The sequence below is a fragment of the Triticum aestivum genome, chromosome 7A (assembly GCF_018294505.1).
Source record: "Triticum aestivum cultivar Chinese Spring chromosome 7A, IWGSC CS RefSeq v2.1, whole genome shotgun sequence".
NCBI lineage: Eukaryota > Viridiplantae > Streptophyta > Magnoliopsida > Poales > Poaceae > Triticum > Triticum aestivum.
This window is the reverse complement of record NC_057812.1, coordinates 157,127,207-157,145,005: the sequence shown is the minus strand read 5'-3', so window position 1 is coordinate 157,145,005 and position 17,799 is coordinate 157,127,207. Positions and strand designations below refer to the sequence as shown.

The following is a 17,799-nucleotide window of genomic DNA, read 5'->3' as shown; positions in this document are numbered from 1 at the left end:
GGAGCTCCAGATGGCCGTGTTGGAGTGGTGTCCGAGAGGTGGGGGCGGCGGCCAAACATGGAGGCCACGACCACGATGCACTCTGGCGAGGGGCGAGGTGGTGGGGCAGCTTAGTGGGACTAGGGGGACTCGGTGGACATGGTAGGAGGAGGGAAGGAGGCTGGGGTTGGTTGAAACCAAGTCGAGGCCGAGGCAGCTATGGTGGACGGCGACGAACTCCGGCGAGATGAGGCGACTCTAGAGGACAAATGAGGCGGGGAAGGGATGACTGAGCTGCGGAGGGGTACGGGGGTCCTTAAATAGGCGCGCGGAAGAGCTCTAGAGCTCACGAGCGAGCTCCCGACCAAGCTTTAATGGCGGGCAGAGGCTGTGCATGGCACGAGCATGGCGTTTGTGACGCATTTAAGGCGAACCACGACGAGGCATCGACTTAGTGAGGTGCAGTCGATCACGGGGAAGCTCTAGGACATGGTTGGACGTCGAGACGAGGAGGGAGGAGATGAGCACAGTGGTCGGACCGAGCCAGAGCTTGCAATGTGCATGACTCCAGCGTGATCACCACGCGCATTGGAGCAAACGGCGTGTTCTGGCCGGGCCGACCATGTCTAGTAGATGGACCTTAGTGCCCTTAGTCCAACTGAATAAAGAATTGGGTCCAGGGGCAAAGAAGAGATTTGCAGATGGCCCCAAAGCAAGCCAGCAGCCAAGTGTTTGTGCTGTGCAGTGGGGACACCAGCTTGGTAACACAGTAAATAGTTTGTCCAGTGTTGATCACACACTAAGGTTATGTTGATTACCATAAATCAGACTAAGAGGATTTTAGATGAGGGTTGTTGTAGAAACCACTATAATGGCCAGGATTAGGGATTTGGATGATACACTCACATGGAGAGGCAAGTTGAGATGAAATTGGTCATGGCCTAATTATCTGAAGGTATGAAGATGCTCAAAAAGTTTCAGGCCATTTCGATGGACCAAAATAACACTTGCTTCACAATGCTTTGCTTTGGACAGAAACTTGGAAAAATTGCACAGGGCAAATGGACTAACTAATTGGTCTTAAACTTGGTTAAGGGAGTTGATATAGGTAGAATCATGTCCTGGTAAATTTGCAGCTCAATTGAATCAATATAAAATATAGTTGCTTCACAAACTGAAAATCTGACCAGAAACTCAAATTTGGAGCTGGGATCACCTAGATAAGTTATATGAGCTCAAATTTGGTGTAGAGTCATTATTTTATCATATGAAGGACCTTGCAAAATTTCAACTCATTTGGATATGCCTATCTTGTAGTTCCTTCACAATCACTTCCATTAGACGGGAACTTTGAAAATTTTCTCAGGAATATTTACTAGGAAAATTGAGTTGAATTTTGGCATGAGGCAATTATTCGGACAGGAAAAGGTGTCCAAGAAGTTTGGGTTGAATTGGGAAAAGATAAATGACACTTGCTTCACAAACTGCCATTCAGGACAAAACATAAAAGGAATTAATTGAGCATGATGGGAAACATGGCCAATGAAATATTTTGCCATATTTGTGGAAGATATGACCCAAACAATCTATGAGAATTATTTGGGAATTTTTGGGGCAACTGAAATATAGGTTGCTTCACAACCTAGGGTTTAAAGGGTTATTCCTTTATCAGAAAAGGAATGCTCCCAATAAAAAGAATATTGGGTTAGGTCAAGGATGGAAATGACATGATCTTGGGATGATGATAAGGGTGACAAGCCACTATAAAACCTAGGAAGACATGATCTTCCCAAGTTTCAGAACCACATAGCCACGGAAAAGAAAATCAAATAAGGAAATCCAAGAAAATCAAAGGAAAAACAAGAGGGCAAAATCCAGGCTGATACAATGGGACAATGCTCTAATAATGAAGATCACCACACTTTTATTTACTTACAACTCAAGGATTACAACTCAATACTTAGAACAAAATATGACTCTATGTGAATGCCTCCGGCGGTGTACCGGGATATGCAATGAATCAAGAGTGACATGTATGAAAATTGAATGGTGGCCTTGCCACAAATACGATATCAACTACATGACCATGCAAGGCAATATGACAATGATGGAGCGTGTCATAATAAATGGAATGGTGCAAAGTTGCATGGCAATACATCTCGGAATGGCTATGGAAATGCCATAATAGGTAGGTATGGTGGCTGTTTTGAGGAAGATATAAGGAGGCTTATGTGTAATAAAGCGTATCATATCACGGGGTTTGGATGCACCAGCGAAGTTTGCACCAACTCTCGAGGTGAGAAAGGGCAATGCACGATACCGAAGAGGCTAGCAATGATGGAAGGGTGAGAGTGCATATAATCTATGGAATCAACATTAGTCATAAAGAACTCACATACTTACTGCAAAAATCTTCAAGTCATCAAACCCAAAGCACTACGCGCATGCTCCTAGGGGGATAGATTGGTAGGAAAATACCATCGCTCGTCCCCGACCGCCACTCATAAGGAAAGCAATCAAAGAACACCTCATGCTTCAAATTTGTCACACAATAGTTACCATACGTGCATGCTACGGGACTTGCAAACCTCAACACAAGTATTTCTCAATTTCACAATTACTCAATTAGCATGACTCTAATATTACCATCTTTATATCCCAAAAAATTATCAAGTATCCAACTTTTCATAGTATTTAATGCACTCTATATGAAAGTTTTTATCATACCCATCTTGGATGCCTATCATATTATGAATAATTTTATAGCCAAAGCAAATTACCATGCTGTTATAAAAGACTCTCAAAATAATATAAGTGAAGCATCAGAGATCAATAATTTCTATAAAATAAAACCACCACCGTGCTCTAAAAGATATAAGTGAAGCACTAGAGCAAAATTATCTAGCTCAAAAGATATAAGTGAAGCACATAGAGTATTCTAATAAATTCCGATTCATGTGTGTCTCTCCAAAAGGTGTGTACAACAAGGATGATTGTGGTAAACTAAAAAGCAAAGACTCAAATCATACAAATGCTCCAAGCAAAACACATATCATGTGGTGAATAAAAATATAGCCTCAAGTAAAGTTACCGATAGACGAAGACGAAAGAGGGGATGCCTTCCGGGGCATCCCCAAGCTTAGGATTTTGGTTGTCCTTGAATTTTACCTTGGGTTGCCTTGGGCATCCCCTAGCTTAGGCTCTTGCCACCCCTTGTTCCAAAATCCATCAAATCTTTACCAAAAACTTCAAAATTTCACAACACAAAACTCAACAGAAAATCTCACGAGCTCTGTTAGTATAAGAAAACAAACCACCACTTTAATGTACTGTAATTAACTCATTCTTTATTTATATTGGTGTTAAACCTACTGTATTCCAACTTCTCTATGGTTCATACCCCCTGATACTAGCCACAGATTCATCAAAATAAGCAAACAACACACGAAAAACAGAATCTGTCAAAACAGAACAGTCTGTAGCAATCTAGAGGTTTCAAATACTTCTGTAACTCCAAAAATTCTAAAAAATAGGACGTCCTAAATAATCTGTATAGTGATCTACTGCAGTTGGAATTGGTATTTTATCGCTCTCTGGTAAAAAATGAAAATTATTCTCGTGAGCGCATACTTTCTATTTTTTTCAGCAAGATCAAACAACAATCACCCAAGAAGATCCTAAAAGCTTTACTTGGCACAAACACTAATTAAAACAAAAACACAATCATAACAGAGGCTAGATAAATTATTTATTACTAAACATGAACAAAAGTAAAGAACAAAAATAAAATTGGGTTGCCTCCCAACCAGCGCTATCGTTTAATGCCCCTAGCTAGGCATCTATAATTTTAATGATGCTCACATGAAAGATAGAAATTGAAACACGAAGGGAGAATCATGAAGCATGTGATAAACACATCTAAGTCTAACATACTTCCTATGCATAGGCATCTTATAGGCAAAAAATTATCATAGCAAGCAAAAACTAGCATATGCAAGGAAGTGGAAAGAAACAATAGCAATCTCAACATAACGAGAGGTAATTTAGCAACATGAAAATTTCTACAACCATATTTTCCTATCTCATAATAATTACATGTAGGATCATAATCAAATTCAACAATATAGCTATCACATAAATTTCTCAACACGATCCACATGCATGCAAAGTTGACACTCTTCCAAAATAGTGGGGTTAACATTAACTAAAATCATGACCTCCCCAAACCCACTTTTATCAAAAACTTCATAAGATTGAACATTCTCCAAATATGTGGGATCTAAAGTTGACACTTTTCCAGACCCACTTTCAATATTATTGCAAACATTATTATCAATCTCATATTCATCATGGGGCTTAAATAAATTTTCAAGATCATAAGAAGAATCACCCCAATCATGACCATTGCAACAAGTAGATGACATAGCAAAACTAGCATCCCCAAGCTTAGGGTTCTGCATATTATTAGCACAATTTACATCAATAGAATTTATAATAAAATCATTGCAATCATGCTTTTTATTCAAAGATCTACCGTGAATCGCTTCATAAAGTAATTCATCACACTTTTCGGATTCATGAATTTCAAGCAAAACCCCATAAAGATGATCTAGTGCACCCAACTCACTAGCAATTGGTTCATCATAATTGGATCTTTTAAAAAGATTAGCAAGAGGATGACGATCCATAACAATAGATATTTAGCAAGCGAAGATGCAAGCTAATAGAAGGCACATGGTAACATGAGCAAACAGAAGGACGAACGGAAGAGGGCGAATAAAACGGCAAAGGTGAAGTGGGGGAGAGGAAAACGAGAGGCGAATGGCAAATAATGTAATGCGAGGGATAAGAGTTTGTGATGGGTACTTGGTATGTCTTGACTTGAGCATAGATCTCCCCGGCAACGGCGCCAGAAATCCTTCTTGCTACCTCTTGAGCATGCGTTGGTTTTCCCTTGAAGAGGAAAGGGTGATGCAGCAAAGTAGCGTAAGTATTTCCCTTACTTTTTGAGAACCAGGTATCAATCCAGCAGGAGACTACACACAAATCGCCTATTACCTGCACAAAAAAATCAAGAACCTAGCAACCAACGCAATAAAGGGTTGTCAATCCCTTCATGGCCACTTGCAAAGTGAGATCTGATAGAGATAATAAGATAAATATTTTTAGTATTTTTGTTGTATAGATTGAAAAGTAAAGATTGCAAAATAAACAACAACAGAAATTCGCAAGTTGACGGGGAAACTAATATGATGTAAAATAGACCCGGGGGCCATAGGTTTCACTAGTGGCTTCTCTCATGATAGCATATATTACGGTGGGTGAACAAATTACTACCGAGCAATTGATAGAAAAGCGCACAATTATGAGAATATCTAGGCATGATCATGAACATAGGCATCACGTCCGTGTCAAGTAGACCGAAACGATTCTGCATCTACTACTATTACTCCACACATCGACCGCTATCCAGCATGCATCTAAAGTATTAAGTTCGTAAGAACAGAGTAACGCATTAGGCAAGATGACATGATGTAGAGGGATAAACTCAAGCAATATGATATAAACCCCATCTTTTTATACTCAATGACAACAATACAATACGTGCCTTGCTGCCCCTGCTGTCACTAGGAAAGGACACCGCAAGATTGAACCCAAAGCTAAGCACTTCTCCCATTGCAAGAAAGATCAATCTAGTAGGCCAAACTAAACCGATAATTTGAAGAGACTTGCAAAGATATCAAATCATGCATATAAGAATTCAGAGAACAACCAAATATTGTTCATAGATAATCTTGATCATAAACCAACAATTCATCGGATCTCGGCAAACACACCGCAAAAAGTATTACATCAAATAGATCTCCAAGAACACCGAGGAGAACTTTGTATTGAGAACCAAAGAGAGAGAAGAAGCCATCTAGCTAATAAATATGGACCCGAAGGTCTATGGTAAACTACTCACACATCATCGAAGAGGCTATGGTGTTGATGTAGAAGCCCTCCGTGATAGAATCCCCCTCCGGCAGATCGCTGGAAGAGGCCCCAAGATGGGATCTACGGGTACAGAAGGTTGCGGCGGTGGAAAAGTGGTTTCATGGCTCCCCTGGATGTTTTCAGGGTATAAGAGTATATATAGGCGAAAGAAGTAGGTCGGTGGAGCTATGAGGGGCCCACGAGGGTAGGGGGCGCGCCCTCCTGCCTCGTGGCCACCTCGTTGCGTCTCTGACTTCCACACCAAGTCTCCTGGATGACGTTTGTTCCAAGAAAGATCCTCGGAAAGGTTTCGTTTCGTTTGGATTCTATTTGATATTCCTTTTCTGTGAAACACTGAAATAGGCAAAAAAACAACAATTTGCACTGGGCCTTCGGTTAATAGGTTAGTCCCAAAAATAATATAAAGGTGCGTATTAAAGCCCATTAAACATCCAAAACAGATAATATAATAGCATGGATCAATAAAAAATTATAGATACGTTGGAGACGTATCATCGACCCGAAGGGTTTACCCACAACGAGCGGGTGCCGCTGGCGTTGGGCTGCCGGAGAGGGCAAGCCATGGGCGTCAGAGGGATTGGAGCGCCTGGAAACACAGGGAGGAGGACCCTAAGGCGGCGATGAACGGGCGGAACGGGGACGCACGGGCGACGGGCGCCGAGCAGACGGCCGAGCAGATAGCCGTCGACGAGAGTGGGGATGGCGCGGAGGCGGGGCCAGCCGTCGGGCGGCGCCACAATGCCTGCGCCCGTCCCAGGTCGGAGCAACCAACAACCCCCCAGGCACGCTTGTGTCTGTCTCCTCTTCGCAAGGTGGTACCTTGCAACCTGGCGGGCCGAGACGAGCTCAGCCGCGGTGGCGTCGTCGGCGGCCGCCGCGAGCCGGTGGCAAAACCCCGCGCGAGGGGGGCTGAGCCACCAGCCACGTCGGGCGGCGTAGCACAACGGGGGACCGGGGATGGGAGGGAAGGGGACGAAGCGGGGGAGGGCGCGGGCTCCTTGTCGGCGAGGCCAGCCCAGCGGAGCCGAGCAGGGGCGAGCACGGCCGACTCCGGCACGGACGCCGTCGGCGGCAACGAGGGCGGCAGACACTCCGGCACGACGCAGGGGAGGGTGGGGGCGGCGGGGGAGGCGCACGCCGCGAGCGGGCGCGCGTCGCCAGGGCCGTCGCCAGAGCACTCCGCCATCTCTCCGGGTTTAGAAGCTTGAGCACTGATCTTTGATCAATTGTATTTGGTTTCTGTTTCTGGGTTATTTTTTTGAGAAGCCTGTACATTTTTGCAGCCCAGCCGAGGCCCGACCCAATGAAACATGCACTTGAAAGAGGAAGGGACGTACTTGCAGGCCTAGCCGAGGCCCAACCCAATACAGAATACACTTGGAAGAGGAGGGGACATAGAGGAATGGGAACACCGAGCCAACCAAGGAACGAATCGTTTTTTAACAAAAAAAAATCTCTTCCTCCTTTTGAATCTCAGCCGTCAATCTTTATGATAAAGATAAAATCAAGAAACGAAAAAGGATGACGTATGGAGAATTATGAAAATTTCCATCCTTAATACTAGGGTATAGATATCTGTTTTGCTAAAGCACATCTAGATGTGCCATAAGTATTGCACATCTAATTCCTATGTTATTGATCTTACATTGAGATTCATGGGGACGTTTTTTTTGTTCTTTTTTTCCTTTTATGCTTGATTCACTCACTTAGATGTGCAATAACCCGATAGATATCGCAAATATTGTGGAATGTTTAACGGTGCCATAGTGATTTTTTCAATCTTTGCGGTGTCTACAAATGATGAAGTTGGGGATGTGTGGATGCGTCGGGCTGAGCAAACATAGGATAAACTCAAAGCTGAGAAGAACAGAGGAAAAACTCAAAGCTGGAGATCTTGCCGGCGGGCAGAAAACGTCGGCCGGCCGGCCGGCCGGCGCCCGCCTTAACTAGCCGCTATCCCGGGCACCCTGATCCAACTGCCGTTCACGTGCAGGAGCAGCCGACGGCCGCACGAGGCCTACCACTACCGGTTAACCGCCAGCCAGAGCCAACGCTCGGCTCAGTCAGTCCAGCCTGCGCCCCCCTCCACCGCCACCCTGGCCCCACAACGGATGCACCAACCCCACTGGGCGCCGGGCCCCACCACGAAACACACCTAATATGACGCCACCTCCCCCACCCACCTCACTCGCTCTCCGGCCCTCCCTCCTCGTTTTGCCGGCCTCCCTCGCCACCTCGCCTCGCCTCGCCCTCTATTTCGAATCCCGCACAGCCGACGTCTAGCGGGGCGCGCCGCCGCTGCGACGGGGAGGGGGCTGTGACCCTATCCCGCCGCGCCGCCTCCCCTTCCGGCCTGCCGCTCGCGGCACGCGCGTCGGGCGGGGCGTGACCGGGACGTTTTGCGGGGACGAGATCTCACAGCCCACGCCTGCTGCGGCTGGGATTGTGGAGGTTTGGAAGCGGCCGGTGCGTGCTGCAGCGGAGGAGGAGGAGGAGGGCCGCGGCCATGGCGGGGTCGAGGTTCGGGTCGTTCAAGTCGGACAAGGGGGACTCGGCCGCGGCGGCCGCGGCGCCGCCCCAGAGGAAGGACCCGTATGAGGTGCTCGGGGTGGCCCGCACCGCCACCGACCAGGAGATCAAGAGCGCCTTCCGCCGCATGGCGCTCAAGTAAGGCCGCTCGCCGGCTCTGTCTCAGATTCGGGCTATCGTCGTGCTGCTGCTGCTGCTGTTGTTTGTTGTTTTTTTTCCCTCACCACACTGGTGTGGCCGTGTCCGTGTTTAGGTGGGAGGTTTCGTTCGTATGTGCGCGGAACAGTGCGCATTTTGGACATCATTTAGGCACCTTTGCGTGTGCTTGTTTAGTGAAGTTTTCAGCTACGTCTGTCACCAATTGCGTGTTTAGGCTTTTCTTTCCAGTCTCGGTTGGGGGCCACTTTTTTCTTTTCTAAACGTTTGTTGGTGCATGTAGTGATAGCTTGATGTAGAAATCTGATGACCCTTGGTACATACTGATTTCAGTGTTGCTGTTACTGCTAAATTTCGGCAGGTACCATCCGGATAAGAATGCTGATGACCCTGTCGCATCAGACAAGTTCCAGGAAGTCACCTTTTCTTACAGCATTCTCTCGGATCCCCATAAAAGGCGGCAGTACGACACGTCAGGATTCGAGGTAATCAACTGATGAATCGGTGTGTGTTAACCATTTTATCTGAACATGGTATGGTAACTGTTGCACGATGTTTCAGGCCATCGAAACTGATAGCCAGGAATTGGAGCTGGACCTATCCAGTCTCAATACCGTAAACACCATGTTTGCAGCTATTTTCAGGTACACTTTCTAAATGTTACATTTTTCCTCCAGTAATTTGCTAGCCTTGCTGTTGTTTTGATTTAAGGCACATATGTGCAGCAAGCTTGGTGTACCAATTAAGACAACTGTTTCAGCAACCGTTTTGGAGGAAGCATTAAATGGGTCTATTGTGGTTTCCCAGCTCCAGCTAGGAAACTCTGTGCGCAAGAAGGTTGGCAACTAGCTGTCCATTATGTGATCTTTCTTTTCCATGTTAGTAAGACTTAAGTTGTTGCATGTGTCCAGGTGGAAAAGCAAACAGCTCATTTTTATTCTATAGACATCACAGAACAAGAAGCTAAGAAGGGGCTAGTTTGCCGTGTGCATTCAACTGAAAAAAGCAAATTTAAGGTTGGTTTTCAGAAGCAAATTACCTTTCCCATTATTTCCTCTGTTTAAGTTCACTAAATGGATGTGTATGTTTTTGTTTGCTTTTGTCAAGTTTTCTAGTTGTATACCTTTCTTCCTACATTTTCCATGTGTTCAACAATTATTATTTCTTTATTACATGAATTTATGGTACACTACTTATCTTGCATTTTTATATATGCCATATATTTTTGGTAGGTTTATTCGACCAGGCTCTAATGAGATTTACATGAATTAATTTCGCATTAGCACTAGCCAAGTTTCATGGTGTTGGTTGGTGGATTGGATGCAAATGCATATTCATATGTGTAATAATTACTTTATCAGATCCAAAATTTAAGTCATATAGGACATGGCACAATTTTGACGATGGTAGGTTAGACCATAAATTCCTGGGCAAGCATGTTGCCACAATAAATGGTTATACATTATAAAAGTATATTTCATGATAAATAGTAATATTAACCTGATGTTTTAGATGCTAGTAATTGTTTTGGCTGATGAAGTTCTAAGGGGACTTGCATTTTGGATCGGATGTAGTATATCACTACTCTTGGTCCTGGTATGCGCGAATTCTAAATTTGTACCAATTGTTCTTAGGAGTACCGTTTCCTGTTAGGCAATTTTTTGTGAAACTCTTTGTTTCTGTGTCGTGGAGAATGTATGATTTCTTGTAAGATTCCATGAAGTAAACATTTGGCTCTCCTCTTTTACAATGATTGAACTACAGCCATATTAGTACTGCCAACTCTTCCTTTTCTTTCAGTTTGCACTCTTCGTTTTCACTTTCTTAAGTGCACTGTGTGACTGACTAAAGCACTCTGTTTGGCTGGAAGCCAAATTTTGCCACTCTCCTTAGCCAACTTTTTTGTTTGTAGCCATAACTTAGGTGTGTGGCATGCCAAACCTTTTGCTGTAGTTAGGTCTCATGAGTCATAGATCTATGAAGGTTTCACAAGATCACTTGGTCAAGCCAAGTGGCAGCTTCATCATTCTTAGCCACAAGTTAGCCATGTTAGGCCAAAAATGTTTGGCATGCTTAGGTACTCTTAGGTTTCAACCAAACAGGCCCTTTGTTCACCAGATTGCTTTTGGTTGTCACAAATGAAAGAAAAAGACAAACTGACCTTTTGCTTGAAGTCCAGTGGGTAGATTGAGTGCGTAGAATGCAATGTGGGTGGTCCTACTAGTTGCGTATGATTAGTAGTAGGTAGGGGTAATAGTTTATTCACTACTCTAGATTAATTGGAATGTTACTATTCAACAAATAGCAGAAAGGAGTCATATAAGGGCATCTCCCATAGCAGAGATAATAGTTGTGTCTGCCAAGGCTCCACATTATCTCATATCAATATTTTAGTCAGCCATGAGCCCACTAAAGTGGTAGAGACAATGGTTTACTCTATTGAACACTGAAAATTGGCCCACACGCTCTGTGCCCGTAGACGTAACTACGTAAGAGATGGCTTGGGTTGTCTTTGGAGTTCTCTTTCTTCCAGATCACCCAAAATCCAACATGGCAAAGCAAATACACAACCCACATCACACTATTTTTATGCCCAAAGTCAGAATTGTCTAACATATTATTAGGTGATAAAAAATAGTTTTGCCCTACCACGTTATAACTAATATGCATTGACACATGTGCTGTGACTCTCAAGAGGCAGGGAGGGAGGGCCCAAGACATCTCACATCCAAGAGTATGGAGTATGCAGGCCAGTGTTTATAAATTGATAGGGGGAACCCCATTCTGATGGTATCTAGCATTAACCAACCATGATGTGATAGAGACAGCTATTGTCTACGCTGTGATACGAGTTAACCCATAAACTTATCACTATATGGTGGCCCTTTTCTGTCAAAGCCATAATTTTATTGGAAGTGTGATGTACATCTACAAAGTAGCGAGTGAATTAAACAGTTCTATGAATATATTTGACAAATCCCTAATATTATCCCACTGTATTGTACCCCAGTGTAACTTTTTTGTTGTTGTATAAACCTGTTTTTCTGAGGTTATGCAATTTTTATGAGATGAGTTCTTTTTGTTGTGCTATTTTTTATCATGCTATGTCTGTCATAGTTTAAGCATTTAGTGCATGTTCTATTCGATGGATGTTTCAAGCGCTCCAAATTTCACAATGTTTTCCTTTACTTGGGCCTCTATAAAATATGACTTTGTTTTTTTTTCTTTAATTGCAGCTGCTTTATTTTGAGCTCGAAGAAAATGGTGGGTTGAGCCTTGCACTGCAGGTACATATACCAAACTTATCTCTCTCCTTTTTCCCATTGATACTAAAAGGAATGCTTATTCATATATAACTTAAATAATTGAAATCGGCTGGAGGAGTCAAGCATCAGTGCATCACTATTATATACTACTCCGAGCAATATGATTTGTGAATTGCCTTATTCATCTTAAGAATTTATGATTACTCCCTCCGTCTCAAAATAAGTGTCTCAAGCTTAGTACAAAGTTAGTACAAAGTTGAGACACTTATTTTGGGACGGAGGGAGCATTATTTAAAGTATGACAATATGAAATACCACATTACCTGTGGTATTACAGTATTAGTACTAAACTTGACATGAGCAAGTTTAAGGATTTGTATGTTTTTGTCTGGTAGATTTATTGTTAAACTGCAATGCCACGAAAGTAGAAAATATTTGCTTGGATGAGCTTCCGTTTATCAAGTGTGCTAGAACAGTTGTTGTGTTTAGATTTGTGATGTGTTGCTGCTTGAGTATGTTTGACTAACATGCAGCTTACTGCAGGAAGATAGCGTAAAATCCAGCAAAGTTTCTTCTGCAGGAATGTACTTTCTTGGGTTCCCCGTGTATCGTTTTGAGCAAAATAACTCAGTGAGTTTACTAAAGTTCTTCTCTTTGGGTTATCCAAGTGATTGGATGAAATTTTCCACCTTTCTAAGCTACGGTTACTTTCAGGCACCAGCTGCGAAGGATCCTGATAGTGCATTCTTTAAAAGGTTGGATAGTTTCCAACCATGTGACATTAATGAACTGAAACCAGGAACCCACTTTTTTGCCGTCTATGGTAATGTCGTTTATTGATTGCTGTGGTGTTCATTAACTTAGTCAGTGTGGGACATCCTAAACTCAGATTCCTAATTCAGGTGACAATTTCTTCAAAAGTGCAACATATACTATAGAGATTGTCTGCGCTGAATCTTTCCCTACTGAAAAGGAGAAGCTACAGAGTGTGGAGGCAAAGATACTTACAAAAAGAGCTGAGCTGTCTAAATTCGAGACAGAGTACCGTGAAGTATGTGCTCACCTTTCTTTACATTTATTTTCTATCAGGTTCTTTCTTTGCACATCTAGCATGGAAGAGCTACATTCTTAAACAACACAATTTGCAGGTCTTGGCAAAGTTCACTGAAATGACTAGCAAATACACACAAGAAATGCAAATGGTATGTTCCGTTCTGATGCTTTAGCTCATTTTGCTTCTTATGATGGTCTGATCTGGGTATTCGTGGCCTTCTGTAGATTGATGAGCTTCTTAATGAAAGGAATGTAATCCATGCATCCTATACCAACAATCCACCTCTAAAACGGACTTCGAGCAGGAATAAATCTAAATCATCACCTTCTTTCAAATATGATGAAGAAAAAAACCAGAGGAAAGAAAAGAAAGTGAAGGATCAGCACATGGAAGCCTGCGGAAGCGAAGATGACGACTCGAGTGATAAGAAAACCAAAGAGCGGTTCCCAAGGAAGAGATGGCTAAACATTCCTTTCAAAGTTGACAGGAGAAAGCCATGCTGACCATAATGGTAATAAGTTAATAACCTAGTCTTCTTCAGCCGTGCTATTCTGCTGTGAATCATCCTCTGCACCACAGTACTAATATTTCACATTTTATGCTGTTTCTGTAGGTAAGCTTACAAGTGAAATACAAACTATTTTCATTTTGACTGCCCCAGAAGAACTCATTCGCCATTACCTTTTTCCTTAGTGTTGTCTATTATATTTCCTGCAAAGATTGGGTGCAACCCTGAGTTCATATGATGTATGGCTACGAGGCACGAGCACTCGTAGCTTCTAAGGGTGCTGCCACCGTAGTCCAGTTCCATATTCTTGAGTGTGATAATGTCAATTTTGATTTCATTGGCTGTGTAATCAGTTGTAAATATTAGTTATCTCGTCTCTGTTGCACATTATCTCTTTCCCCGCTTTCGAATCCTGATGTGTAATTAACTAAACACAATATTTCCCCCTCCATGAATTCATTTATAGTTTACTGGAAAATATGAGCAATATTCAAATAACCACAATTCACAAGTAAAAATGATGCAGTTAAGAAAGAAAAACATTTAGAACAAGGTTATACAACCTAACATGATATGGTATTATAAACAAAGACACAAGGTAGTACAGAGCTTGGTTAATATCTCACAGCAGGCCAAGAAACGTGTGAACACTTGGAAATATCCAGTCGTGAAAATTTGTGGGGAATTTTGAATATAAAAACTGAAAGTAAATCATAATTATTCTGAAATACTAGGAAATTGAGGAAATTTATGTGCTTATGAAGTGAACACACGTTGGATGGGTCAATGAAGTGGACGGAAAAGCAAAGGACAAGTGGAAACTATGACTTCATTAATAATCTTCCTTTTGTTTCATTTTGTTGCTTTGTAACTACTGAAATGTAGTGGTCAACGGACGTCTATTATTGCGAGGAACACCCGTAAGGTTTTCTAAGACTACTCATAGTGAGAATAACATAGACTATAACATTCATCTCACACAGAGAAAAAAGTTAATGTGACAAATAATTAAAGATGAGAGAGACAAATAAAATAACATAACATGTTACCATCATATATCACTTCTCAATGAAAAATAACTCTACAAAGTAACAAAGGAAGGCCTCTATTATCACACATATAACACTACTCACTATAAAAGTAGTAACATGTTACTAGTCCAAATTACACACCACTATGACCAGCCTAAAGAATCATCACTTATTTGGACATGGAGTATGTGAGCATGAGTGGACAGTAAATTCTAAAAGGTTACTAAAAAGCAAAAAAAAAAGATTTTTTGACAAGAAACATTGATATTTTTGCTAAATCGTGTGCAGATTTTCTTCATAAAATCACACTCTTGGAGGTGTGGAAAAAAATCATTGCTCCAAAAAGTGTGTTTTTGGAACACTGTCGTGGTTTTGTCACGGCAGATGCCCTATCAAAAGGACTTAGGTGTGGAATCATCGTAGCTAGGTTAGCTTAAAGGGGTTGAACGGGAAACAAGAGACACAAGGATTTACCCAGGTTCGGCCCCTCTCAAAGAGGTAAAAACCTACTCCTGCTTCTAGGTGTATTACTTAGGTTTCGATCACCAGGGAGCGAATACACTTGACCTAGTTATCGATCGATTGTTTCTTGAGGTTAACCCGCCGCCGGGTCACCCCTTTATATACAGGTTGATGCCCGATGGCTTACATAGTCCCGACCGGCTCACACAAACGTGTCCGGCTCGGTTTCCAACTAAACCTGCCTTACAGAACAAGTTATCATATGGCAGTTTACACCTTCGGGCCTCGCGTCACCTCCGATTCTTGGGCCTTCAGACGCCTTGGGCCTCCTCACCTTAAGCCGCCAACGGTGTGACCCGGCCCCTTCTGGGTCGGTTATACCTCGGAGCTATATCCCCAACATTAGGCCCCAGGTTGATTTGAACTCGTTCACATCAATCTCCGTTTTTTGACTTAGTAGCATTTTTCATTCTCCAATTCCTGACCAAACCACCGTAACCCGCCATGACATCATAACCACTGTAAGCCGCCATGATATCACGCGCATTAATTCCGCATAAGGCCCAGGACACCTCAACAGATCTTTATCTTATGAACTTCCCGAAAATCGAGGCACCCTCTTTGCCAGCACAATCATTCTGCCCCCTCGATTCTCGCGCCTGCCATCTTACCTTTTCCTTATAAATAGGGACATGGGCCCTTCCTTTCACTTTTTACCCTTGCCTCCTCGTCTTTGTCTTCCTCCTCGCGACGCCTGATACGTCCATTTTGCATCATGCTTTTATATCTATATTTATTGCATTATGGAATGTTATTTCACTTTATGTCACAATACTTATGGCTATTCTCTCTTATTTTACAAGGTTTACATAAGGAGGGAGAATGCCGGCAGCTGGAATTCTGGGCTGGAAAAGGAGCAAATATTAGAGACTTATTCTGCGCAACTCCAAAAGTCCTGAAACTCCACGGAACATCTTAAAATAAATAAAGAAAAATCCTCGCCAAAGATGAAGGCCAGGGGGCCCACACCCTGCTCACGAGGGTGGGGGCGCGCCCCTACCTCGTGGGCCCCCCTGGTGGCTCTCTGATGTCCATCTTCTCCTATATGAAGTCTTTCGATGAGAAAAAAATAGACGGAACTTTTCGGGACGAGACTCCGCCGCCACGAGGCGGAACCTTGGCGGAACCAATCTAGAGCTCCGGTAGAGCTGTTCTGCCAGGGATACTTCCCTCCGGGAGGGGGAAATCATCACCATCGTCATCACCAATGCTCCTCTCATCGGGAGAGGGCAATCTCCATCAACATCTTCACCAGCACCATCTCATCTCCAAACCCTAGTTCATCTCTTGTATCCAATTCTTGTCTCAAAGTCCGGGATTGGTGCTAGTAGGTTGCTAGTAGTGTTGATTACTCCTTGTAGTTGATGCTAGTTGGTTTATTTGGTGGAAGATCATATGTTCAGATCCTATATGCATATTACTTACCCCTCTGATTATGAACATGAATATACTTTGTGAGTAATTACGCCTGTTCCTGAGGACAAGGGAGAAGTCTTGCTATTAGTAGTCATGTGAATTTGGTATTCATTTGATATTTTGATAAGATGTATGTTGTCTAGCCTCTAGTGGTGTTATGTGAACGTCGACTACATAACACTTCACCATTATTTGGGCCTAGAGGAAGGCATTGGGAAGTAATAAGTAGATGATGGGTTGCTAGAGTGACAGAAGCTTAAACCCTAGTTTATGCGTTGCTTCGTAAGGGGCTGATTTGGATCCATATGTTTCATGCTATGGTTAGTTTTACCTTAATACTTTTGTTGTAGTTGCGGATGCTTGCAATAGAGGTTAATCATAAGTGGGACGCTTGTTCAAGTAAGAACAACACCCAAGCACCGGTCCACCCACATATCAAATTATCAAAGTATCGAACGCGAATCATATGAACGTGATGAAAACTAGCTTGACGATATTCCCATGTGTACTTAGGAGCGCTTTTCCTATTATAAGAGTTTGTTCCGTCTTGCCCTTTGCTACAAAAAGGATCGGGCCACCTTGCTGCACTTTATTTACTTTTGCTACTTGTTGCTTGTTACAATTTATCTTATCACAAAACTATTTGTTACTACTTATTTCAGTACTTGCAGAGAATACCTTGCTGAAAACCGCTTATCATTTCCTTCTGCTCCTCGTTGGGTTCAATACTCTTACTTATCGAAAGGACTACGATAGATCCCCTATACTTGTGGGTCATCAACGCCTCTGCAAACCCGAGCTCCGCCGCCGCCGTCTTCCTCCAGCGTCATCAGCTCCGGCCGCTGCATCAACCTGAATGAACCAGAGAAATGCGGCGCACCTTCGCTGCTCATCAACGTCAGTAAGTACTCGTCTCCCCCCATAGTAGATCTGCATTAGGGTTTCAGCCGTTCGTCGGTGTTCTTCACCGTTCTTCACATTTTCCTTTTAGAACACATAGTTTGATCGGAAAACGATACTGAGGTCATGTAGTAGTAGTTTTAGCATCTCCTTCCAATCATAGAGATATCCTTTTGGTACAAGATCCTGTCTAAATATGCGAGTTCTTCCACTGCCGCAGCCTTAGGTTTAAAATTTATTTCAACTTTCTGAACTGCTGTAGATCCGAAATCATAGAGTTGATCCGTGGAACCAGTTTTTCAGTATTTAGCAAAATTTTCACTCGTAGGTCTATAGATGCCTGTGAATTGCAGTCATTCGGGCGGCTCATATGATATGGCATAACCCGCCAAACATCCTTACGCCCGTTTTAAACCGCCAATATATGTTCAGAATCTGTAT

General features: G+C 42.9%; 1 protein-coding gene across 1 annotated transcript; it reads left to right on the top strand.

Annotated features, from left to right (window-relative positions):
* The first annotated feature begins 8,160 nt into the window (after window positions 1–8,160).
* LOC123149927 (chaperone protein dnaJ 16) lies at window positions 8,161–13,879 on the top strand. The gene is made up of 12 exons (XM_044569727.1): window positions 8,161–8,643; window positions 9,023–9,146; window positions 9,223–9,305; window positions 9,387–9,498; window positions 9,573–9,677; window positions 11,898–11,948; window positions 12,471–12,557; window positions 12,642–12,750; window positions 12,830–12,978; window positions 13,076–13,129; window positions 13,206–13,492; window positions 13,595–13,879. Exons 1-11 carry the CDS (start codon window positions 8,483–8,485, stop codon window positions 13,482–13,484), a joined length of 1,314 nt encoding a protein of 437 aa, XP_044425662.1. The 5' UTR covers window positions 8,161–8,482; the 3' UTR covers window positions 13,485–13,492; window positions 13,595–13,879.
* The last annotated feature ends 3,920 nt before the right edge of the window (window positions 13,880–17,799 follow it).

What these genes read in the sequence shown, in the direction of transcription:
- LOC123149927 (XM_044569727.1), top strand. Translation starts at nt 8,483, where the DNA reads ATGGCGGGGTCGAGGTTCGGGTCGTTCAAGTCGGACAAGGGGGACTCG. An exon ending in ACGACACGTCAGGATTCGAG is followed by an intron (nt 9,147 to 9,222) that starts GTAATCAACTGA and finishes ACGATGTTTCAG; the next exon opens with GCCATCGAAACTGATAGCCA. An exon ending in ACACACAAGAAATGCAAATG is followed by an intron (nt 13,130 to 13,205) that starts GTATGTTCCGTT and finishes GGCCTTCTGTAG; the next exon opens with ATTGATGAGCTTCTTAATGA.